Source organism: Lynx rufus, unplaced genomic scaffold, assembly GCF_022079265.1.
Source record: "Lynx rufus isolate CCGP_SWC_20201006 ecotype Redwood Valley unplaced genomic scaffold, mLynRuf1.p SCAF_7, whole genome shotgun sequence".
NCBI classification, from domain to species: Eukaryota; Metazoa; Chordata; class Mammalia; order Carnivora; family Felidae; genus Lynx; species Lynx rufus.
The window spans coordinates 4,992,780-5,013,777 of record NW_025814889.1 but is presented as its reverse complement, the minus strand read 5'-3'; the positions used below and the strand labels follow the sequence as shown (position 1 = coordinate 5,013,777).

General features: G+C 40.7%; 1 protein-coding gene across 1 annotated transcript in view; it reads left to right on the top strand.

The window, feature by feature from the left end:
- Positions 1 to 20,998, top strand: part of GDI2 (GDP dissociation inhibitor 2) — a 34,948-nt gene that overhangs the window by 773 nt on the left and 13,177 nt on the right. Inside the window, exons 2-4 of the mRNA XM_047066633.1 lie at positions 8,378 to 8,485; positions 11,422 to 11,521; positions 15,159 to 15,293. Of these exons, the coding sequence (XP_046922589.1) occupies positions 8,378 to 8,485; positions 11,422 to 11,521; positions 15,159 to 15,293 (343 nt within the window). The remainder of the gene's footprint in view (positions 1 to 8,377; positions 8,486 to 11,421; positions 11,522 to 15,158; positions 15,294 to 20,998) is intronic.

Sequence of the window (20,998 nt, the reverse complement as noted above, 5' to 3'; positions counted from 1 at the left end):
CTCATCCGTCTTTGCCTGCCAGAGCTAGGCAGAAGATTTTGTGACAGGTCCTTGGACAGTCGCTGTTTTGTGCTGGATACAGTTCGGTTAACTTAGGTTTGGGGAGAAAAATTAGCCTTTTATCTCCGCGCCCATTTCAGATGAGAGGCATTATGCCTTCCTTCTCACCACCCTCGCAGCTCACTTTTTGAGCATCTGTAGAGTTGGAAATGAGTTTGCTCAAAACTTGTCTATCGAATGCTTTCTCAGCTGACCTTTGCCACCTTTTCCTTTTGTTCGGTCTGTTCCCTGCCTCCATTGTCGCTTCTCGGGGCTTTCCCCTAAGAAATGGATTGGTGATGGATTGATGGCTATAGAGGCCACGTTCTCTACTACTGGCCGGTCGAGACCCACGTGTGACTGGCTGAGAAGCAGCACCAAATAGCTGAGGCCACTGACCTAGGAAACTACCGGGTTGTTTTGAACGTGCGGGATTCGGTTGAATTTCTTTCCAGGTGGTGAGTTGGCCAACTGTAGGATGCCTAAATGAACAGGCCCACCTGCTGTTAATGTTTCTTCAATTAATATTTTTTTTTCCTTTTTTTTTTCCTTCAATTAATATTTTTAAAGTGTCTGATTTTAAAGTGTCCAAGCTGTGCGGCTGTTTTTCTTCTGTGAATGTTTTTAAAGTGTCTGATTGGGATTCCAAGCTGAGTTCTGTGGTGTGTGGAGGATTTTGCCCATGGGGATGGGGACCGTTGCTGCCGGCATGTTGTAAGAGCCCGTTCTGTTTTCCTGCGGTTATTGCTGCTCTTTCAGATTTGCTCTTGATTAGGTCCGTTGGACGTGGACGAACGAGTGCAAATCCATCTTGCAGGTTTCTACATGCCTGGTTTGGAAGCAGCAGTTTGTGTCAGAGATAGCACAGTCGTACTGGATAACGACCCAGTGGAGATGATGCATTTTAAGTATTTATTTGGGTTGGGGCGCCTGGGTGGCTCAGTCGGTTGAGCGGCCGACTTGGGCTCAGGTCACGATCTCGCGGTTTGTGAGTACGAGCCCCGCATCGGGCTCTGTGCTGACATTTCGGAGCCTGGAGCCTGCTTCGGATTTTGTGTCTCCCTGTCTCTCTCTCTCAAAAATAAATAAACATTAAAAAAATTTAAACATTCATTTGGGTCGATTGTGGTCTTTTTGATGAGTGGTAGATTCATGCCTAACTAGAAATCAGACCAATTTCTGCCCTCACTTTACAGCTGTGATAGCTTTAATCCCTGTGAGCCTTCTTACATTGTTTTCTCAGATGTTCTTTGAGAATTCTCTCCATTCAGAGCATCCACGCTCGTTGATGGGAGCGGCGGTGGCAGGATGATTTGACCATGGTAAATCTTGTATCCTTTTTTCTAGTGACACCAGGACTGCTCAAAGTGAGATGAGACCACCAAAGTTAAAAACCCTGAAATCACGCTTGGCCGAGTATTTGGAGTGAACATACCACTTAATTTTCTTAATTTTTGGCTTCTAAATATTTAGTACCTGAGGCTTAAGAACCTGCAAACAGGCATACGGAATCAACTATGGGTACCACATATCGCAGGAGGGCAGTGTGTCAAGTACTTTTAGTGCTGTGAACTTGTTACTTTTAAAGAAAGTGCCGGAGTTTGTTGCCTAGTGTTGGCACTGTTTTGTGTCAGTTGTTCCTTCTAAAGTGAAGGTCATAGTGATCCACAGATGTTGCTGGTAACTTTAATAAATAAGACACAAAATGTATACCTTAGAACAAAATCATTCTGTGTCTAGGAGAAAGGGAATATTCCATATAATTGAATTTTCTGAGGAATTGAGGATTGATTCTCCCTTTAAAGAAAGAACCACAACTTTCTGATAAAAGCTGCTCCAAATGACATCACAACTTGTTTACCAAACTAAGGAACATAATTTACTTGATAACTAAGATGTCACACCCTGAGGATTAAGCACTGTGTCATGCCGTGACATGATGAAGCTGCTGAGACACCTGGTAAGCTTTGGCCCTCCTTACTAAATAGTCGCAGACCGCTTGCCTTTGTGAGTGAGTGAGTGCTTCAGTCTGCTTTTCGTTTGCTTCCTCCTCCCTTACTTTGCTGTTAAGGTGACCTTTACTTTTCTTTGATGGCAGCGTGTGTAGACCTCATCTGACCACCTAAGATGCTGCTTCTAATTGACTTTGGGTTTGGCAGTGAATTCTTGAATTTTCTTAAAAATAGTATATAAAAGGGTAACTAGTTCCACAGCTGTTGGTGCCTCGAGGAGGTATTTATGTTGTTTTGTTCTACATAATAATTCTGGTAGAGGGTCATGAATAGAAACGTACTCTAGTGATACTTAACCAGTATTCTCAGTATTCTATATTTAGAAATTATTTTACATCCCAGATGTAATTTCTCCTTTTTTCTTTATTAAAATTTTGTGACTTAAAAGAGGAGTTTTTATATCTGATTTAAACATCTTAAATTGCTTCTCAGATTTGCTCTTTGAAAATCTTTGCCATTGCTCTGTTAGAGTTTTGTTCACAAAGGACTTTCTATTCACTGCAGTAGCAATCATTGGGCCAATATGTACAAATGTCTTATTTTTGGAAGGTATAAATGTTTTGCAGTCTGTATTTTAAATCCATTTCAAGCATACTGGCCCAATAGAACAGAAATAAAATCAGATGCATTTCAGCATCTAGAGGTAGTAGTGAGATACTTGGTTTGAAAAACCACTAGGTAAATATTGGCTCACATAGATGATAATCGACATTTACCTCTATCTTCCTTCTCCTTGTACCTGATTAAAGACCCTTTTTTTTTTTTAAGATTTTTTTTTAATGTTTATTTATTTTTGGAAGAGAGAGAGACAGAGCATAAGCGGGGGAGGGGCAGAGAGAGAGAGAGGGAGACCCAGAATCCAATGCAGGCTCCAGGCTCCGAGCTGTCAGCACAGAGCCCAATGCAGGGCTCAAACCCACGAACTGTGAGGTCATGACCTGAGCTGAAGTCGGAGGCTTACCTGACTGAGCCACCCAGGCGCCCTGAAGACTCTTAATGGAGTAATGTCTTCCCCGATTTCAGTTATTTAAACTGTGACTGTTGTGATCAGTTACAGGCAATAAAGAGGTAAACGCACTTTCTATAAACAAATAGCTTCTCATAGAGGACGGTAACTGTAGGAGTTGCTATGAGAAAGTACTAAGAGCTGTAATAGAGCTACACGTGGGAATTCAGACAGGGGAATCAGGAAAACCTTCATAAAGAAGGAAGTATGTAAGCTGACTTTTTAAAATATTGGTAGGCTTTGAGCAGGAGGAATGATTTTCTAGGCAGAGTGAGCAGGATAGGTTGGTAGTAAGAACAGGATGTATGGAAGGAATAGGAAGTTTATTTTGCCTCAAACAGAAGGTATGAAGAGGCAGATTGGGAAATAAGGTTGGAAAGAAGGCCTGTTGGTAAAAAGGTTGAATGTACTAGGCTAAGAAATTTGAACTTTATCTTTTTAAGCAGTGGGAGAGGATTTTGAGCAGGAAACATATAATTAGAGCCAATTTCAAGAAAAATTATCTTCTGACAGCATTTAATGAGATGCATTTAAGGGACAGACATTTAAAGGAACATTCTGCTGAAAACAGTGTTTTTTTTGTTATTGCTGTAAAGCATATATCATTGAGATTAGTGGATTCAGAAATGTTCAAGTTAACATTTTCTTCATATTTCTAGGTAAGTGGGCTTCAAAAGGGACTTTTCTTTAGTATCGGTTTTTAGGTACCTGTTTTCCTAATCATTTTTGTGTGCGTTTACTTTCTGTTTGGTGTTTTTTGTTGTAGTTTTGTTTTTCCTGTAGCAACTGTAACACGCGATGCCTTTAAAGGTAGTTATTATCAGCTCTTTGGACTTTAGTGAATCTTCAAATTATTGAGCCTTTATTTTAGGCCTCCACCTTTAGTGCTTGCTTTAGAGCCATGGTCCAGTGAGTGGATCATGCTTATTTGCAGGGGAGCATGAGAAGTTATATATAGAAGACATGCAACATGCAGATTTGCTTGCTGTGTTTTTGCTCCCAAAAGTTGAACTCTGAAGTCTGCCTTTGTTGGCTGGAAATAGGACTGTTTAGTCTTCCTCTATCTGTGCCCTAACCTGTTTTTGAGATAGTAAGTTTTATTTTACTTTCATGTATTATGTTGAGCCGTCTATGTTAGTGCTGCTTTGGATTTTGTGTTTTGAACAAGTGAGTTGCTTTTGGTAATATTAGGGATGGAAAATGTCTTCAGTTCTGTTTATCAAGACGTCGTTAAGAAACTGAAAAGGTTGGGGCGCCTGGGTGGCGCAGTCGGTTAAGCGTCCGACTTCAGCCAGGTCACGATCTCGCGGTCCTTGAGTTCGAGCCCCGCGTCGGGCTCTGGGCTGATGGCTCAGAGCCTGGAGCCTGTTTCCGATTCTGTGTCTCCCTCTCTCTCTGCCCCTCCCCTGTTCATGCTCTGTCTCTCTCTGTCCCAAAAATAAATAAACGTTGAAAAAAAAAATAAAAAAAAAAAAAAAAAAAGAAACTGAAAAGGCAAGCCACAGAATGGAAGAAGATGTTTGCAATGTATATAACTAATAAAGCACTTTTATCCAGAATATGAAAGGAGCTTTTATATAGCAGTAAGAAGAAGCCCGTTTTTAAAAAGGGCAAATCATTTGAGTAGGTACTTATCAAAAGAAGATACTAATTATCAGTTAAACTATAAAAAAGTGCCCAACCTCATTAGTTGTCAGGAAATGCAAATTAAACCACATCCTAAGTAGAAGGGCTAAAATTAAAAAGACACAAGTGTGTTGGGCAAGGATTTGAAACAACAGCAACTTTCACACACTGCTGACAAAAGTGTACGTTAGTACAATCACTTTGGAAAGCTGTTTGGGAGTATCTCCTGAAGTTGAACACAATTGTGCTTTCCTTGATATGTATCCAACAAATACATAATAAAAGCACGTTGAGAATATTTGTAATGGTCAAAAACTGGAACCGTCCAGATGCCCGTCAACTAAAGTCTCTACAGCTCTGTTACCCAAACCGTGGTCCTTGGACCAACTGCTTCTGCAACACCTGAGGGCTTGCTAGAAGTGCAGAAGGCTAGGCCTCACGCTGGATATGCCGAAGCAACACCTGCAGGCCAGCACGATCCTCGGTTTTGTTTTGTCGAAGTAGGCTCTAAGCCCGGCGTGGGGCTCGAACTCAGTGACCCCGTGACCTAGAGTTCATGCTCTACCAGCCAGGCACCCCTGCCTAGCGTGATCCCCAGTTGATTCTCACCTTTGTTAGAGTTTGGAGCGGCGGTGCTTTCATAACCGTTCTTGAAACTGGTCCTGGACCAGCCTCATTAGTGGTCTCTCAGCCTGGTGAGAAAGCCCCAACCCAGTTCTGGGGATGGAAGCCCCACAGTCTGTTTTAACAAGCCCTCCAAGTGATGTGGATGCAAAGTGAAGTCTGAGAACCTGCTTAGAATTGACGTTTCTCAGCCCTTCGCGGGTGATGCTACATGGGAAGCACACACTGAGATCCATCCACTGCTTGCAGGGTTAGACCTTCTGTAAAGGTCCAGATAGTGAATCTTTTAGGTTATGCCGGCTATGCAGTCTCTGTCACAACCACGGTTCTACTGTGGGACCATGAAACCTGCCGTGGACACTATGTAAATGAATCGGAATGTGTGTTTCCCAGTAAATCTTTATGAAAACCGCGTGCAGGCTGGACTTGGCTCTTGTACCTTGGGGACTCTGCTCTGTGGCAGTGAGAATAAGTGAATTTCAAGAACACACAAAACATGGGTGAATCTTGTAAACATAATGTTGGATAAAAGGTATATATACAAAAAAAAGGTATACTGCATGATTCCATTTATTCTGAGTTTAAAAACCAGCAGAACAAATCTTTGCTCTTAGAAATCATGAGGAGGGGTGGGGGGTGTGGTTGTGAACAGAACAGGGCATGAAGTGGCCTTCTGGAGGGAGCACTCATAGTGTTTTGGTTCTTGATCTAAATAAGAAATGATACACCCTCGTAAAGTGAAATTTGAACCTGATAAGAACTTAAAACCTTTCAAAAATACTAAAATGAATAGATATATTATGGAATAAAATTTGAAATACTTAAGAATTTTTAAAATAAGGTATCAGAGTCAGACTTCTAGGGGAGTGAGATTGTTCTCTGCTATGTAGGGTGTTTGGGGTAATTTTGAAAAGCCCCAGGATTTGTGATGATACATGGAATTTCCTTTTTCTTTTTAAAAGATAAAGCCCTGGGGCGCCTGGGTGGCGCAGTCGGTTAAGCTTCCGACTTCAGCCAGGTCACGATCTCGCGGTCCATGAGTTCGAGCCCCACGTCAGGCTCTGGGCTGATGGCTGGAGCCAGTTTCCGATTCTGTGTCTCCCTCTCTCTCTGCCCCTCCCCCGTTCATGCTCTGTCTCTCTCTGTCCCAAAAATAAACGTTGAAAAAAAAAATTAAAAAAAAAAAAAAAAAAAAGGTAAAGCCCTGATCACCAAAACCATGCTACAGGTTTTGAGTGAATGTGTATCCCATCTCTGGGTTTCTTCTCATTAATTCATTAATCATATTCTTCTTTAATTTTTTCCTTTTCCCCCTCCGTCTTGATATGGTGTATCTTAGTATATTCATGTTTCATTTACCTTTTTCTTGAGAGTAGTCGTTTATAATTCTCTATTTGTTGCCACTTACTAGTGCTTGTTCTGGATGCTTCCTTTAGGGCTCTGGTTCTCAAACTCTTTGACTTTGGGATCTTTTTACACTGAAAAATTAAGGACCCTGAAGAGTTTTGTTTATATTGGTTATGTTTATCAATATTTATCATTAGAAATCAACACTGAGAAATTTAAAAAATTTGTATTAATTCACTTAAAGATAGTAATGATAAACGCATTACGTGTTAACATGAATAAGTTTTATGAAGTATAACTGTATCTTCCAAAACAAAAACATTGTGAGAAGAGTATTACTGTTTTACATTTTCTGCACATCTTTTTAATGTGCAGAATGTCTAGTTTTAATGTCTGGCTTGAAAGCTGAATTTTCACCTGCTTTGGTGTTCAGACTTTTGTCAGATACCAGCTGAAGTATCTGAAGAAAATCAAGCCTCATAACAGATGTGCAGTGGGAACAGGGACAAGTGTTCTTTTTTTTTTTTTTTTTTAATTTTTTTTTTCAACGTTTTTATTTATTTTTGGGACAGAGAGAGACAGAGCATGAACGGGGGAGGGGCAGAGAGAGAGGGAGACACAGAATCGGAAGCAGGCTCCAGGCTCTGAGCCATCAGCCCAGAGCCCGACGCGGGGCTCGAACTCACGGACCGCGAGATCGTGACCTGGCTGAAGTCGGACGCTTAACCGACTGCGCCACCCAGGCGCCCCAAGGGACAAGTATTCTAATAGCCTTCCACATGGTTGTGGATATTCTTTGATTTATACCAAAATATTAGTGGCAGGTTTTTGGTTTTTTTAAAATATTTGTTGTAGTATGAAATCTGAAACCACATCTGACATATATCTAGGTCTGAGTAATAGTTTATTGGTCAGTTGTTCTTTCAAATAAGAATGATGATCCATGAGGGGTGCCCGTGTGGCTCAGTCTGTTCAGCATCCAGCTCTTCATCTCCGCCCAGGTCATGACCTCATGGTTCGTGAGATTGAGCCCCGTGTTGGGCTCTGCACTGATGGTCTGGAGCCTGCTTGGGATTCTCTCTTGTCTCTCTCTGCCTCTCCCCAACTTGTACGGGCACTGTGTCAAAATAAATTAAAAAAAAAGATGACCCATGAACAAAGAAGTGGTTAGTTCAGCATACACATCAGTTGCACAAATGGTTTTCCTTGAGCCAGAGTTACCTTATGTGGACTTCCCATTTTGTCACACAGTATTAAAATAAAATGGTGGGCATTCAAGGGTGTATACTTAACAGGTAATTTTTTTTTCCCAACAAAGGTAATTTTAATGCTTCATCAAGGACATGTTTGAGTAAGCCAGCCTTTTTTTAAAACTGAATACCTGGTGGTGGCGAATATAACGAGTAGTGCAGAGTGGGGCTACTGTCCTAATTCGTTCTGTCTGCCGTTGGTTTGGACCATTGGTGCTAATGCTAGCGCAGTGGACAAATAGTGAATAATGTCTTAGTGTTATGAAAATAGTTCTAACCTTGAGGCCCACGGGGGTCCACAGACCACTCTTGGAACCCTGGTCGCTTTGGGCTTTGTCCTTAAGTCATATATCGTACATACTAAGTATTAATTACTAAAAGAATGTTTAATGAGGGGCTTTAAAAAAAAAGTAATGTTCAAAACGTGCTGTAATGCTTTACTTCTTTTGAAGATACTTATGCTTTTCCTGTAGGAATGCATCCTGTCAGGTATAATGTCAGTGAACGGAAAGAAAGTTCTTCACATGGATAGAAACCCATATTATGGAGGAGAGAGTGCATCTATAACACCTCTGGAAGATGTAAGTATTAAGTTACTTGTGCCTTTCATTCTTCGAATCTTTGACTTGTGAATCTCAATTTCACTCCTTATAGATAGGTTTAATTTTGTTTTATTAAATAGATTATCTGTAACCTATTTTTTCAAAAGGGGCTGCTAGTTTAGGGCTTGTAGAAATTTAAGTTGTGACCTTTCCTGCCACCTTGGAGCAGTTACCCGTTACCTCTTGAAGCTAAAGGTATAGACTCCTGATGGATATCTGATATATGCCAAGCACAGTGCCAGTGTTTTCCACTTGGTTTTATGTATTCTCCTAGTTACTTGAAGAGGTATTTTTATCCTCAGTTTTCAGGTGACAAAATAGTCTGTGTTGTTACAACCCCAGAGAAGGGCTGGGAACCTAGGTTATATGACTCCAAAGGTGTAGTCCCTTTTGCTCTACTGCCCTGCTTCCTACTTTTCTAGAGCATGGGCACAGGAAGCATTTCCAAAGTGTGTTTTACTAAAAAAAAAAAAAAAATCGTGAGAGCAGATGCCTCAAGGGTGAGGAAAGGCAGAGTGATGTAGTGTGGAGGTGCCCACAAGGGCCCTTGATCACCGTGTAGTGTTTTATTTCTTAATCTGAGTGTTTTAAAAATGGATATTCATTTCATTATTGTTTTTTTAATTTGTACCTATGTGTTTTAATCAACTCTTCTATTTTTGCTTCTTCTAGTGATAAAACAAATAATATTTAAATATTTAAAGCACACACAAAAAGTGTTTTACTAACTTTTTCTCTGTGAGGTTTGTTCCAACATCCACACGCATGGATATGAGCTGTACTGTATTTTATAGGAGATCTATAGACATCACCAATTACTTTAAATAATGACTGATAAAATAGACTTCATATTTTTATCAAAAAATTTTTCTGTATTCAGGCCTACAGAAAAGTTGAAAGAATAATAACAATGGATCAACCTTCCATCTGGATTTAGCGGCTGACATTTTTCAATATTTGCTTTGTCTTTTTTTGTTACTGGGTTGAGTCCTTAGAAGTAATAGACATCATGATACTCGACCTGAATCTTTCAGCATTCACTGGCTAAGAATAACATTCTCCTATGTAATCATGGTATCATTCGTTATCATGTTTAAGAAAATTAACCGTAACATCCAGATCATACTCAAATTGCCCACTGATGCTAAGAATGTCTTATATTGTGTATGGTGGTGGTTTTTGTTTGTTGTTTTGTTTTTTTTAAATGTTTATTTTTGAGAGAGAGCACGTGTGTGTGAATGAGTCAGGGAGAGGCAGAGAGAGGGAGACCGAGAATTCAAAGCAAGCTCTGCACTGTGTGTACAGAGCCCGACTCGGGGCTCAAACTCAAGAACCATGAGACCATGACTTGAGCCGAAGTCGGACTCTTAACTGACTGCACCACCCAGGCATCCTCCCACCCCTCTTTTTTTTTGAACCAGTTTAAACATTGCCTTTGGTGTGGTTTCTCTTTATTCTCTTAATCTACAAAAATCTCACTTGTTTTCCCTTTTGAAAAGTTCAAGCTAGTTGATAATAAGAAAGCATTGCTGTGTACCTCATATTGCATCATATCAGAGGCACATAATGTCTAGATTTCCCCTCTGTTCATGATGCTAAGTTTGACCCTAGTTAAGGTGACGGCCACCACATCTCTCCATTGAGAATAATCCGTAGAGTGATACGTTGGCACCATTCCTTCTACACTTAGTACGTTTATTAATCTTCAATAAGGTGAGCAAGCTGCCTTTTTTCTCCCCCAGTGAATATACTCAAGGACTTGGGGATTTTTATGAGTAAATATATACCAACTTTGTCTATTCACTTCCACATTAACAATAAAACCCATGAGTTCAAATGAATATTCCCAAATTTTAGACTGAAAGCTTCTTTCTTTTCTTTTCTTTTTTCTTTTCTTTTCTTTTCTTTTCTTTTCTTTTCTTTTCTTTTCTTTTCTTTTCTTTTCTTTTCTTTTCTTTTCTTTTCTTTTCTTTCGTTTATTTTTGAGAGAGAGGGAGTGCGAACAGGGGAGGGGCAGAGAGAGAGGGAGACACAGAATCCCAAGCAGGCTCCAGGCTCCGAGCTATTTGCACAGAGCCCAGTGCGGGGCTAGAACTCACGAACTGCGAGATCATGACCTAACCGGAAGTTGGATGCTTAATTGACTGAGCCACCCAGGCGCCCTTGAAAGCTGCTTTTTATCTAGCTCTCCTACTCAACTCACTTATATACATTATAAATTAACTGGAACTAACTTTGTCTTGTTTGATTTGAAGAATCCAGAATTTAGTTTTAACTCCTTACATCACTACAGAAGCAAAAATAAGCCTTTTCGGGCACCTGGGTGGCACCAGTTGAGCATCCGACTTCAGCTCAGGTCATGATCTCACGGTTTGTGGGTTTGAGCCCCACGTTAGCCCTCTCTCTGCCCCTCCCCTACTTGTGTGCGCGTATGCGTGCGCTCTCTCAAAAATAAACAGTAAAGAAAATGTAAGCCTTTTGTTAGCCTTTTATTCAGGAGAGAATGAGTTTAAGTGATTGCTACAGGAGCACCTGGGTGACTCAGTCTCATGGTTTGTGAGTTCGAGCTCAGCCTGCTTCAGATCCTCTCTCTCTCTGCCCCTCCCCTGCTCGTGCATGCACTCTCTCAAAAATAAATAAACATTTAAAAAAAGATTTCCACAAATAAGGGGTATATCTACAGAGCTATGTGTCATTGACAAGTTGTTTTGTATTATTACTTTCCTGCTAGTAAGAAATACTACCCCTGTAATATTTATCATTCCTTAGTTTAGTAATATATTTAATTAGGTGTGTATTGGAACTTCTCTGAAAATTTTATTTGATAAAAAATGACATGCCCTTGTTACATTGAATAGTTGCATAGCATAATGAAAATTTTATTACATTATGGGTAATTTTTGTTTTGGTTTTAGTTATACAAGAGATTTAAAATACCAGGAGCACCACCAGCGTCAATGGGGAGAGGAAGAGACTGGAATGTTGACTTAATTCCTAAGTTCCTTATGGCCAATGGTAAAGAATTCTAACTGAAATTTATGCCATTGAATCTGGTTTAAAAGTAGAAACTAACTCTTGACAGAGAGTATTATTCCAGGTATGTGAAAAATAGATTTCGTTGAATGGCAACAGTTTGGTGAGTATAATATGGTCCATTAGAGGCATCTGGAGTCCATAAAAATGGAGGGGGAGGGTGACTCCTTTGTAGTTGGTTCTGGAGGCGCAAACTTAGGATGTGGCACAGACTCTTCTTAAGGGGCTTTGGTGATGGTCTTAGATAACTGGGCCTTCAGAAACAGGGTTTTTTCTAGTTTGGAGGCTTTTAAAACTTTTTTCTCCACATATTTTCTCATTTTTAATTAGAAGGGCAAAATTGCTATGGTATTAGTGCCTTTTTCTGAAATGACATCAAAAAACCAAGTTGTTGGTGTGAAGTCTACGGCCCATGTATAAAAGTCTGAGCCACCCTTTCCCTTTTTTGGTGTTTTATTTTTTTTGGTTTTCAATTTATATTCTACAGTTCTTTGCTTTCATTCTTTTTAAGTCTCCCCCCCCCCCCCCCCCCCCACCGCCCAAGTAATCTCTACTCCCAGCATGGGGCTTGAACCCACAACCCTAAGATCAAGAGTCACACATTCAGGAACACCTGGGTGGCTGAGTCAGTTAAGCATCCGACTTGGGCTCCGGTCATGATCTGGCAGCTTGTGGGTTCGAGCCCCACATGGGGCTCTGTGCTGACAGCTCAGAGCCTGGAGCCTGCTTCGGATTCTGTCTCCCTCTCTCTGCCCCTCCCCTGCTCACACTCTGTCTCTCAAAAATGAGTAAGTGTTTAAAAAAAAAAAGTCACTCTATCGACTGAGCCAGCCAGGTGCCCCTATAGTTTCTTTTAATGGAAAGATCTTTGAATTTTCTCTGAAATTTAAAGTTACCTTTTTGAAATTCTTTTGAAGTAAATTATAAGCACTTTTCAAATTACGTAAGTAATGAAATCATTTTATTAAAATTAGAAAACACAGATAAGCAGAAAGGAAGTAAAATTTATATAACCAGAATCTCACCATCTAGAATTATGGTGAATATTTTGGTATATGACTTGCCAGGCTGTGTGTGTGTGTTGAACCTCACTATACAGCCCTAGAAGTGTGGGGATCAAGGCAGTAACTTCTTAAGGCTTTGATTTTCTATTGCCCACTGTGACTCTCACCAGAAGACTGTGAGGCTGCACCTTTCCTAGTACCTTTATCAGTAGTAAATATTAACTCATTTTAATTTTTGTCACTTTGTCATACCAAAAGGCAAAATAATGGATTTTTAAAAAGTATCTGAGAGTAAAATGATTTCTAGATGTTTATTGGCTTATATATATATATTTTTTAAAGTTTATTTTTGAAAGAGAGAGTGCACACATGCATGCACATCACGGGGCAGGGCAGAGAGAGAGAGGGAGAGAATATCCCAAGCAGGTTCCGTGCTGTCAGTGTGGAACCCGACATGGGGCTCGATCCCACAAATCATGAGATCGTGACCTGAGCCAAAATCAGGAGTCTGAAGCTTAACCTTAGGCTGAGCCACCCAGGACCCCCGGCTTTCATAGTCTTTAGTGAATTGGCCAGCCTTATGCTTTGTATATTTTTCTTTTGAGGTTTTAAAATATTTCCTTATTGATATGAAAGAGCTCTTTATAAACGCTATTGAATAAATACTCTTTTAATGAATGTTGAAGATATCTTTTCTGGTTTGTGATTGGCTTTATATGTAATTGTGTTATAGTTTTCTTTCATACACAAGCTTTTAATTTTCATGTAGTTATATAGGTTGATCTTCTTTTTATTCTTTTTGATTTGGAAGGGTATGTTTAAAATTTTTCTCTTTACCCCAAGGTTAACAAATACTGATATTTGCTATCACTGGTTTTATAGTTTTATTTTTTCACTGTGTAAGTAAATTCACCTATTTTATAAGTTAATTTACCTGTTATCCTGTTTGAGATTAAGCCTCTTTACTTTTTTTATTATTCAGTAATCTCTACACCCAATGTGGGGCTCAAATTTGTGACCCTGAGATCAAAAGTCTCATGCTCTGCTAACTGAGCCAGCCAGGCGCCCTTTCTGTTATCCTGTTTGAGATCTAGAGATTGAGATTTATTTTTTTATTTTTATTAAAAAAAATTTTTTTAATGTTTATTTTTGACAGAGATCATGAGCGGGGGAGGGGCAGTGAGAGAGAGAGGGAGACACAGAATCCGAAGCAGGCTCCAGGCTCCGAGCCGTCAGCACAGAGCCAGACGTAGGGCTTGAACTCACAGATGGTGAGATCATGACCTGAGCCGAAGTCGGACGCTCAACCGACTGAGCCACCCAGTTGCTCTGAGATTTATTTTTTTAAATGATTATTCAGGGGGCCCTGGGTCACTCAGTTGGTTAAGCGTCTGACTTCGGCTCAAGTCATGATCTCACAGTCTGTGAGTTCGAGCCCTGCGTCGGGCTCTGTGCTGACGGCTCGGAGCCTGGAGCCTGCTTCGGATTCTGTGTCTCCCTCTCTCTCTGCCCCTCCCCTGCTCATGCTCGCTTGCTCGCTCTCTCTCTCTGTCTCTCAAAAACAAATAAACATTTAAAAAAATCTTTCAAATGGTTATTTATTTGTCCCTCAATACCATTTATCTTTTCCCCTTTTATTTGAACTTTTATAATATATTACATTTTTATATATGGGTCTCTTTTTTCCCCTCTAATTTGTGGGTTAATTAATATAACTGTACAATTTAATATTTGCTGCATAAAGCTGAAACTTTGTTTTTTGTTTTCAAAAAAAATTCTTTTGATTGTCCTAGTGTTTTTATCCTTTCGAATAAGCTTTAAAATAATTTGGTTTCTCAAAGAAGTTTGCTGTTTTTAGTATACCTAAATTTCTTTTGTTTATAGACAGGTAATATTTCAAATTGTATGCCTGGTTTATTCTTTATCTGAAACTAATGTTTATCTTATACAAATTGAATAATACAAACTGAATGGCACAAATTCTTGAAAAATTTTCCCTATTAGTTGCCTCTCTTTAAAACATAATAAGAATTTAAGGAAACTCAGACCTATTTGCAGTAGTACTCTAATTCTAAACTTCATACGTACCTCTAATAATTATTAATACAGATTTTACAAAAGCAAGTTGATAAAGTTATTAATCTTGAAGTTGTAACATTAAAAAAGATAGTTCTAAATTTTTTTTTTTTTTCAACGTTTATTTATTTTTGGGACAGAGAGAGACAGAGCATGAACGGGGGAGGGGCAGAGAGAGAGGGAGACACAGAATCGGAAACAGGCTCCAGGCTCTGAGCCATCAGCCCAGAGCCCGACGCGGGGCTCGAACTCACGGACCGCGAGATCGTGACCTGGCTGAAGTCGGACGCTTAACCGACTGCGCCACCCAGGCGCCCCTAAAAAAGATAGTTCTAAATATGCTAAGCAACAGGTATGCATTCTGATTGTTCCATGTGGAATGTGGCATTGGAGACTTTTTTGGGCAGGAGTTATTGGACAATGTTAAGAAAAAACTAGGAGGCCATCAGTACAAGCCAACAATAAATGTACTTTTATTCCTGCTAGTTTTTGGAGGCAGTAAGATTTAAGTTACGGTTGGAATTGTGGGACTTTTCTAGGTCAGCTGGTGAAGATGCTGCTTTATACAGAGGTCACCCGCTATCTGGATTTCAAAGTGACTGAAGGGAGCTTTGTCTATAAGGGAGGAAAAATCTACAAGGTTCCTTCCACCGAAGCAGAAGCCCTGGCATCTAGTAAGTAATTTTATTTTATTTGCTCAGAATAATGAGATTTTACAATAGAAGGGAATCTTAGAGATCAAATGTAACGTCCCCTGTTCTGACACCCATCCACTCACTCGTCCAGTCAGTAGTGTTTGCTGGATGTGCGTTAAGTGCCACACACTGTTTGGGGCAGTTGCTGGATCATCAGCGAAGAGGACGTTGAAAAACCCTGCCTTTGGAAGCTCAGAGAGAGTTGAAGTGACTGTGCGTCCCATGGAGCTTGTGGCCTGTGTAGGTTCCCAGTGCTTGTTTCGTAGGAGTAGTTCGGAAGAGCTGGTGTTTTTCTGAGTGTTTCCTGTGCGCTGGGCTCTGTGCTAAACACTTCACGTTCCTTTTCTTATTTGGAAGAATCTTCTAGATGAGGGAACTCAGACCTGAGGTCAAGCAGGTAAGCAGCAGGATTAGGAAGGAAACTCTAGAGGAATCTAGAGCCTGTGAACTTAATCACAGTGCTAAGCTGACCACCTTCGCCTTACTGTCCAAACTGCTGAGAAAGAAAAGAACTTTGTTCTGGCGAAACTAATCTTCTAATTGGTGCCGTTGCCGTCCTCTGAAATCTCTTTTTTTTAGGAATTTCTGGTGAGTATGGAGTAGATTTAATTCTTTGCCCAAAATTATTTCGTCTCTTGGCTCAGCGAAAGATAGATAACCTGTTACCATTTTCTATTCCTGCCTCTCTTAAATAGCAAACACTTTCCTAAGAAAGATATTCTGTCTTTGAAGTTGGGGTGCCTGGGTAGCTCAGTTGGTTAAGCGTCCGACTTCGGCTCAGGTCATGATCTCGCGGTTCTTGAGTTCAACCCCGCGTCAGGCTCTGTGCTGACAGCTCAGAGCCTGGAGCCTGCTTCAGATTCTGTGTCTCCCTCTTTCTCTGCCTCTCCCCCACTCAACACACTCTCTCTGTGTCTCTCTCTCTCTCTCTCTCTCTCTCTCTCTCTCTCTCTCAAAAATAAACAAACTTTAATTAAACACAAATAAAAATAAAGCTGAATTAGTGGCGTAATCATGGGTTAGAAATTATTCTAAATGACAGTTTTATCTAAATAACATGTTTTCATAGAAGTAAGAGTTCAGCAGTTTGAAGAGTATCTTAAAGTTTGTATTCTAAATTTTTATTCTCTCTTTGAGCTCTTGCATATGTTAATTGCTTTAGTTACCTCCTTTATTGAACACAGATTGAAGGACTTACCTTCTGGCAGTTCTGTTTTTCTCTTTCTGATTTGATTTTTTCAAATATGTAAAAATTTATATGCCTCGAAAGTCAAAATTCAGAAGATGTATTTTAGAGTCTTCTGTTCTACTCCAGTCCTTCTACCTTGATGGTCATTTTTGTTTTTGTTTTTTCTTTTTTTCTTTCTTTTGAAGTTTATTTATTGTGAGGGGGTAGGTGGATAGAGAGAGAGTGGCGAGAATCCCAAGCAGTGTCTGTGCTGTCAGTGCAGAGTGCCATGTGAGGCTTGAACTATGACCTCATGACCCGAGCTGAAACCAAGACTCAGATGCTCAACTCACTGAGCCACCCAGATGCCCCATTCTTTTTTTTTTTTTTTGAGAGAGAGAAGAGAGAGCGAATGTGAACATGAGTATGAGCAGGGGACGGTCAGAGAGAGAGGGAGAGAGAATCCGTGCTGTCAGTGCAGAGTCCAACGAGGCCCTCGAACTCATGACCCTGAGATCACGACTTGAGCCAAAACCAGGAGTCAGCCACTTAACTGACTGCGCCCCTCGGGTGCCCCTCTGGTTTATCGTTCTCCTGTTTCTTTTTCCAAAAATAAGCAAATATGTTTATGTATCTGTTTTTGTGGTTGGATTTATTGAGGTATAATTTACGTACAGTAGAATATACCTGTTTTAGTGTACAGTTTTATGAATTTTTACCAGATCTCTACCTTAACAGCAACTGGCTTTCTATTAATGAGTAGGATCTTGGAGTCAAAATGGCAGGCAGGAAAATACTCGGCAGGGGGGCCTGGGTGGCTCAGTCAGGTAAGTGTCCGACTTTCGCTCAGGTCATGATGTCATTGTTCCTGAGTTCGAGCCCTGCATCGGGCTCTCTGTCAGCACAGAACCTGCCTCAGATCCTCTGTCTGCCCCCCGCCCCTCCCCCGCCAGTGCCCGCTTGCTCTCTCTCAAAAATAGACATTTAAGAAGAAAATCCTGGGCACAATGAATGGGATGAGGAAAGTTGTAGAAGTGGGGAAGTTCAGTAGAAAGATGAAAAAGAACAATTTATCATTTTAATAGCTAACGTGTTTGGACATTATGTACAGGCATGCGCGTACCAAGTACCTCAGAGGTGTTGTCTAACTTTCTATAGCCCTTTGCTGTCACCCTGTGAGATGTGGGTGCTGTTGTCTTTATTTTACAGATGGGAAAACTATCTTTTACAGGTACACAGGTGTGAAAGAAAAGCTTGAAGTAGAGCTCATGACTGATAGAACTGGTGTGAGGCCAGATTTGTCTGACTCTATCTAGGACCCTGCACTCTCAATGTATATTCTATATAGTATAAAAATACAGATTTTTTTTTTTTAATTTTTTTTTCAACGTTTATTTATTTTTGGGACAGAGAGAGACAGAGCATGAACGGGGGAGGGGCAGAGAGAGAGGGAGACACAGAATCGGAAACAGGCTCCAGGCTCTGAGCCATCAGCCCAGAGCCTGACGCGGGGCTCGAACTCGCGGACCGCGAGATCGTGACCTGGCTGAAGTCGGACGCTTAACCGACTGCGCCACCCAGGCGCCCAAAAATACAGATTTTTAAAAGAAATTTTAACAAGTATCATATACTCTGTAGTCCTTTTTTTTTTTTTAACGCTAAACATTGCTAGTTTCCATCCCAGTTTTTTCTCATATAATATGCCACTCTTTGCCACTTTTCTGTGGAAATTCTGATTTGTCAAGATTAGCCTGTAATTGTGTGGCAGCCAGACTAGACAAAGTACTCCAGGTGTCGTCTGTTCGCTCAGTGTCCCTGAGACTGTTTCTTTTCTAGAGTGTGTTACTGTTAATGTCACCTGAGTTTACGTTGGCTTTTTAGGAGCCGTGTACACTGTTCTTGTGATAGTTGATGATATCAAGTAAAACCTTAAGGTTCTAGTAAATACCTGTTGATTGGTCAAGCATTATGTTAATCAAACAGTGACATGACAGGTGTATCTTTGATTTCTGAAGTAATGTTGAACGTACGTATTCAGAAATGTTTGGAGAAGTTTTCATGAACGGCTTTGAAATGTGTCTGGCAAAGTCTTCTGTCTTCACTTAAATCTTTATTTTCACTCTTAACTGCAGCGAGCCATCTATTTATGTAGAGTACCTTCTTTTTCTTTTCTTTTTTTTTTTTTTTTTTAAATTTATCTTTAAAAATTTTTTAGAGAGGGACAGGGAGAGAGAGAACCTCACGCGGGCTCTGCCGCAGCGTGGAGCCTGACGCGGGGCTCCATCCCAGGACCCTGGGATCACGCCCTGAGCCGAAATCGAGTTGGACCCTTGATGGGCTGGGCCACCCAGGCGCCCCTCTATAGAGCACCTTTGACAGCAGATCACCTTTACCATTGCAGCGCTGAGGGGCTCTCAGGGCCGTGGCTGTCTGCAGGGGACGTGTCTGCTGTGGGACCCAGCTAGGGGTGTGGAGTGAGGGCACGTACGCCCACCGTGAGGATTCTCTGTGGTGTCCTCTACTTTAGGAGTGTTGTTTCGGCTACTCTCTCTTTGTCAAAAATCCTATTGAAGAATTCAGATTCTTTTTTAATGGCGCCACCCAGGCGCCCCTCAGATTCTTTTTTAATGGAAGTATAGTTGTCACACATCGTTGTCGTAGGCGCGCAGCATAGTGATTCAGCAGGTCTGTGCTGCGCCCACCGCAAGTGCAGCCACCGCCTGTCACCGCACGGTGCTCGTACAGCACCAGTGACTCTTCCCTGGGTCGTGTCTTTCATCGCTGTGACATGTACGTTCCACAGCCGCAAGCCTGTACCTCCCAGTCGCCTTCACACACTTGGCCCAGCCTCCCATCCCCTCCACCCCGACAGCCATCAGTTTTCTGTATTTGTGGGTCCGTTTCTGCTTTTTTGTCAGTTTATTTATTTTGTTTTTTATATTCCACATATGAGGGAGCTCATCCGGTATTTGTCTTTCTCTGACTTCACATAGCATCAGACTCTCTAGGTCCGTCCATGTTGTTGCAAATGGCAAGATCTCATTGCAGTTTTGATCTGCGTGTCCCTGATGATTACTGACGTTGGGCATCTTTTCTCGTGTTTGTTTGCCATCTGTAGGTCCTTTATGGGAAAAGATCTATTCAGGTCTTGTGCCCATTTTTTATCAGAAGTTTGTTTTTTTTGTTTTTTTTTGGTTTTTTCGGTGTTGAGTTGTGTAAGTTCTTTATGTATTTTGGGTATTAGCCCCTTATCAGGTATATCATTTGCAAATATTTTCTCCCATTCAGTAGGTTGCCTTTTTGTTTCATTGATGGTTTCTTTGGCTGGGCGAAAGCTTTTTTTTTTTTTTTTTTTTTTAATTTTTTTTTTTTTTTCAACGTTTATTCATTTTTGGGACAGAGAGACAGAGCATGAACGGGGGAGGGGCAGAGAGAGAGGGAGACACAGAATCGGAAACAGGCTCCAGGCTCTGAGCCATCAGCCCAGAGCCCGACGCGGGGCTCGAACTCCCGGACCGCGAGATCGTGACCTGGCTGAAGTCGGACGCTTAACCGACTGCGCCACCCAGGCGCCCCAAAGCTTTTTTATTTTGGTGAAGTCCAACATGTAGAAAACTGTTGCTATGGCTAATGTCAGTAAGAAATTACTGCCTATGTTTTCTTCTAGGAGTTTTATGGATTCCCGTCTCACGTTTAGATCTTTAATCCATTTTGAGTTTATGTTTGTGCGTGGTGTAAGAAACTGGTCCAGGTTCATTCTTCTGCGTGTTGCGGTCCCGTTTTCCCAACACCATTTGTTGAAGAGACTAGACTGTCTTCCCCCCACTGGATATTCTTGCATCTATTGACATAGATTCGTTCTTCATAAAGGTGTGGCTTTATTTCTGTGCTCACTGTCCTGTTCCACTGATCTCTTTTTCTCTTTTTGTGCCAGTACTGTACTGTTTGATTATTAGAGTTTTGTTGTAAATCTTGAAATCTAGCTTTGTCTGTCTTAAGATTGCTTTGGCTGTTCAGGGTCTTTTGTAGTTTTGTACAGATTTTAGTATTATGCTAGTTCTGTGAAAAATGCTGCTGAATTTTTGGTAGGGATTTCATTGAATTTGTAGATTGCTTTGGGTAGTATGGACACTTTAACAATATTCTTCTAATTCTTTATGATCAAATTTTATACCTGTTAGGTAATTGCAAAGCTTGTATTTATTGTCTTAAAACTGTTCTGGATATTGTAGCTTTTTGTATTTTAAAAGTCTTGATATAAGTGTAATTTTTGGAAAGAAACCTCAGTGTGAAAGTGAAAGAAAGTAAAACAGTATTTACAGTCTTTGAAATGATATTCAAACGGTATTCTGGAAACTGAGTATTTTGGAAAAGGATTTTTTTCTAACCCGCTTAAGTTATGGTTGAACATTTTTTCTTACATATTGTATATCCAGTACGTGAACAAGTTGTCCTCTCTTACATTTGCTCTCATCAGACATTGTGTGAATTGAGTGGGGAGCACTTCTTAACGTGC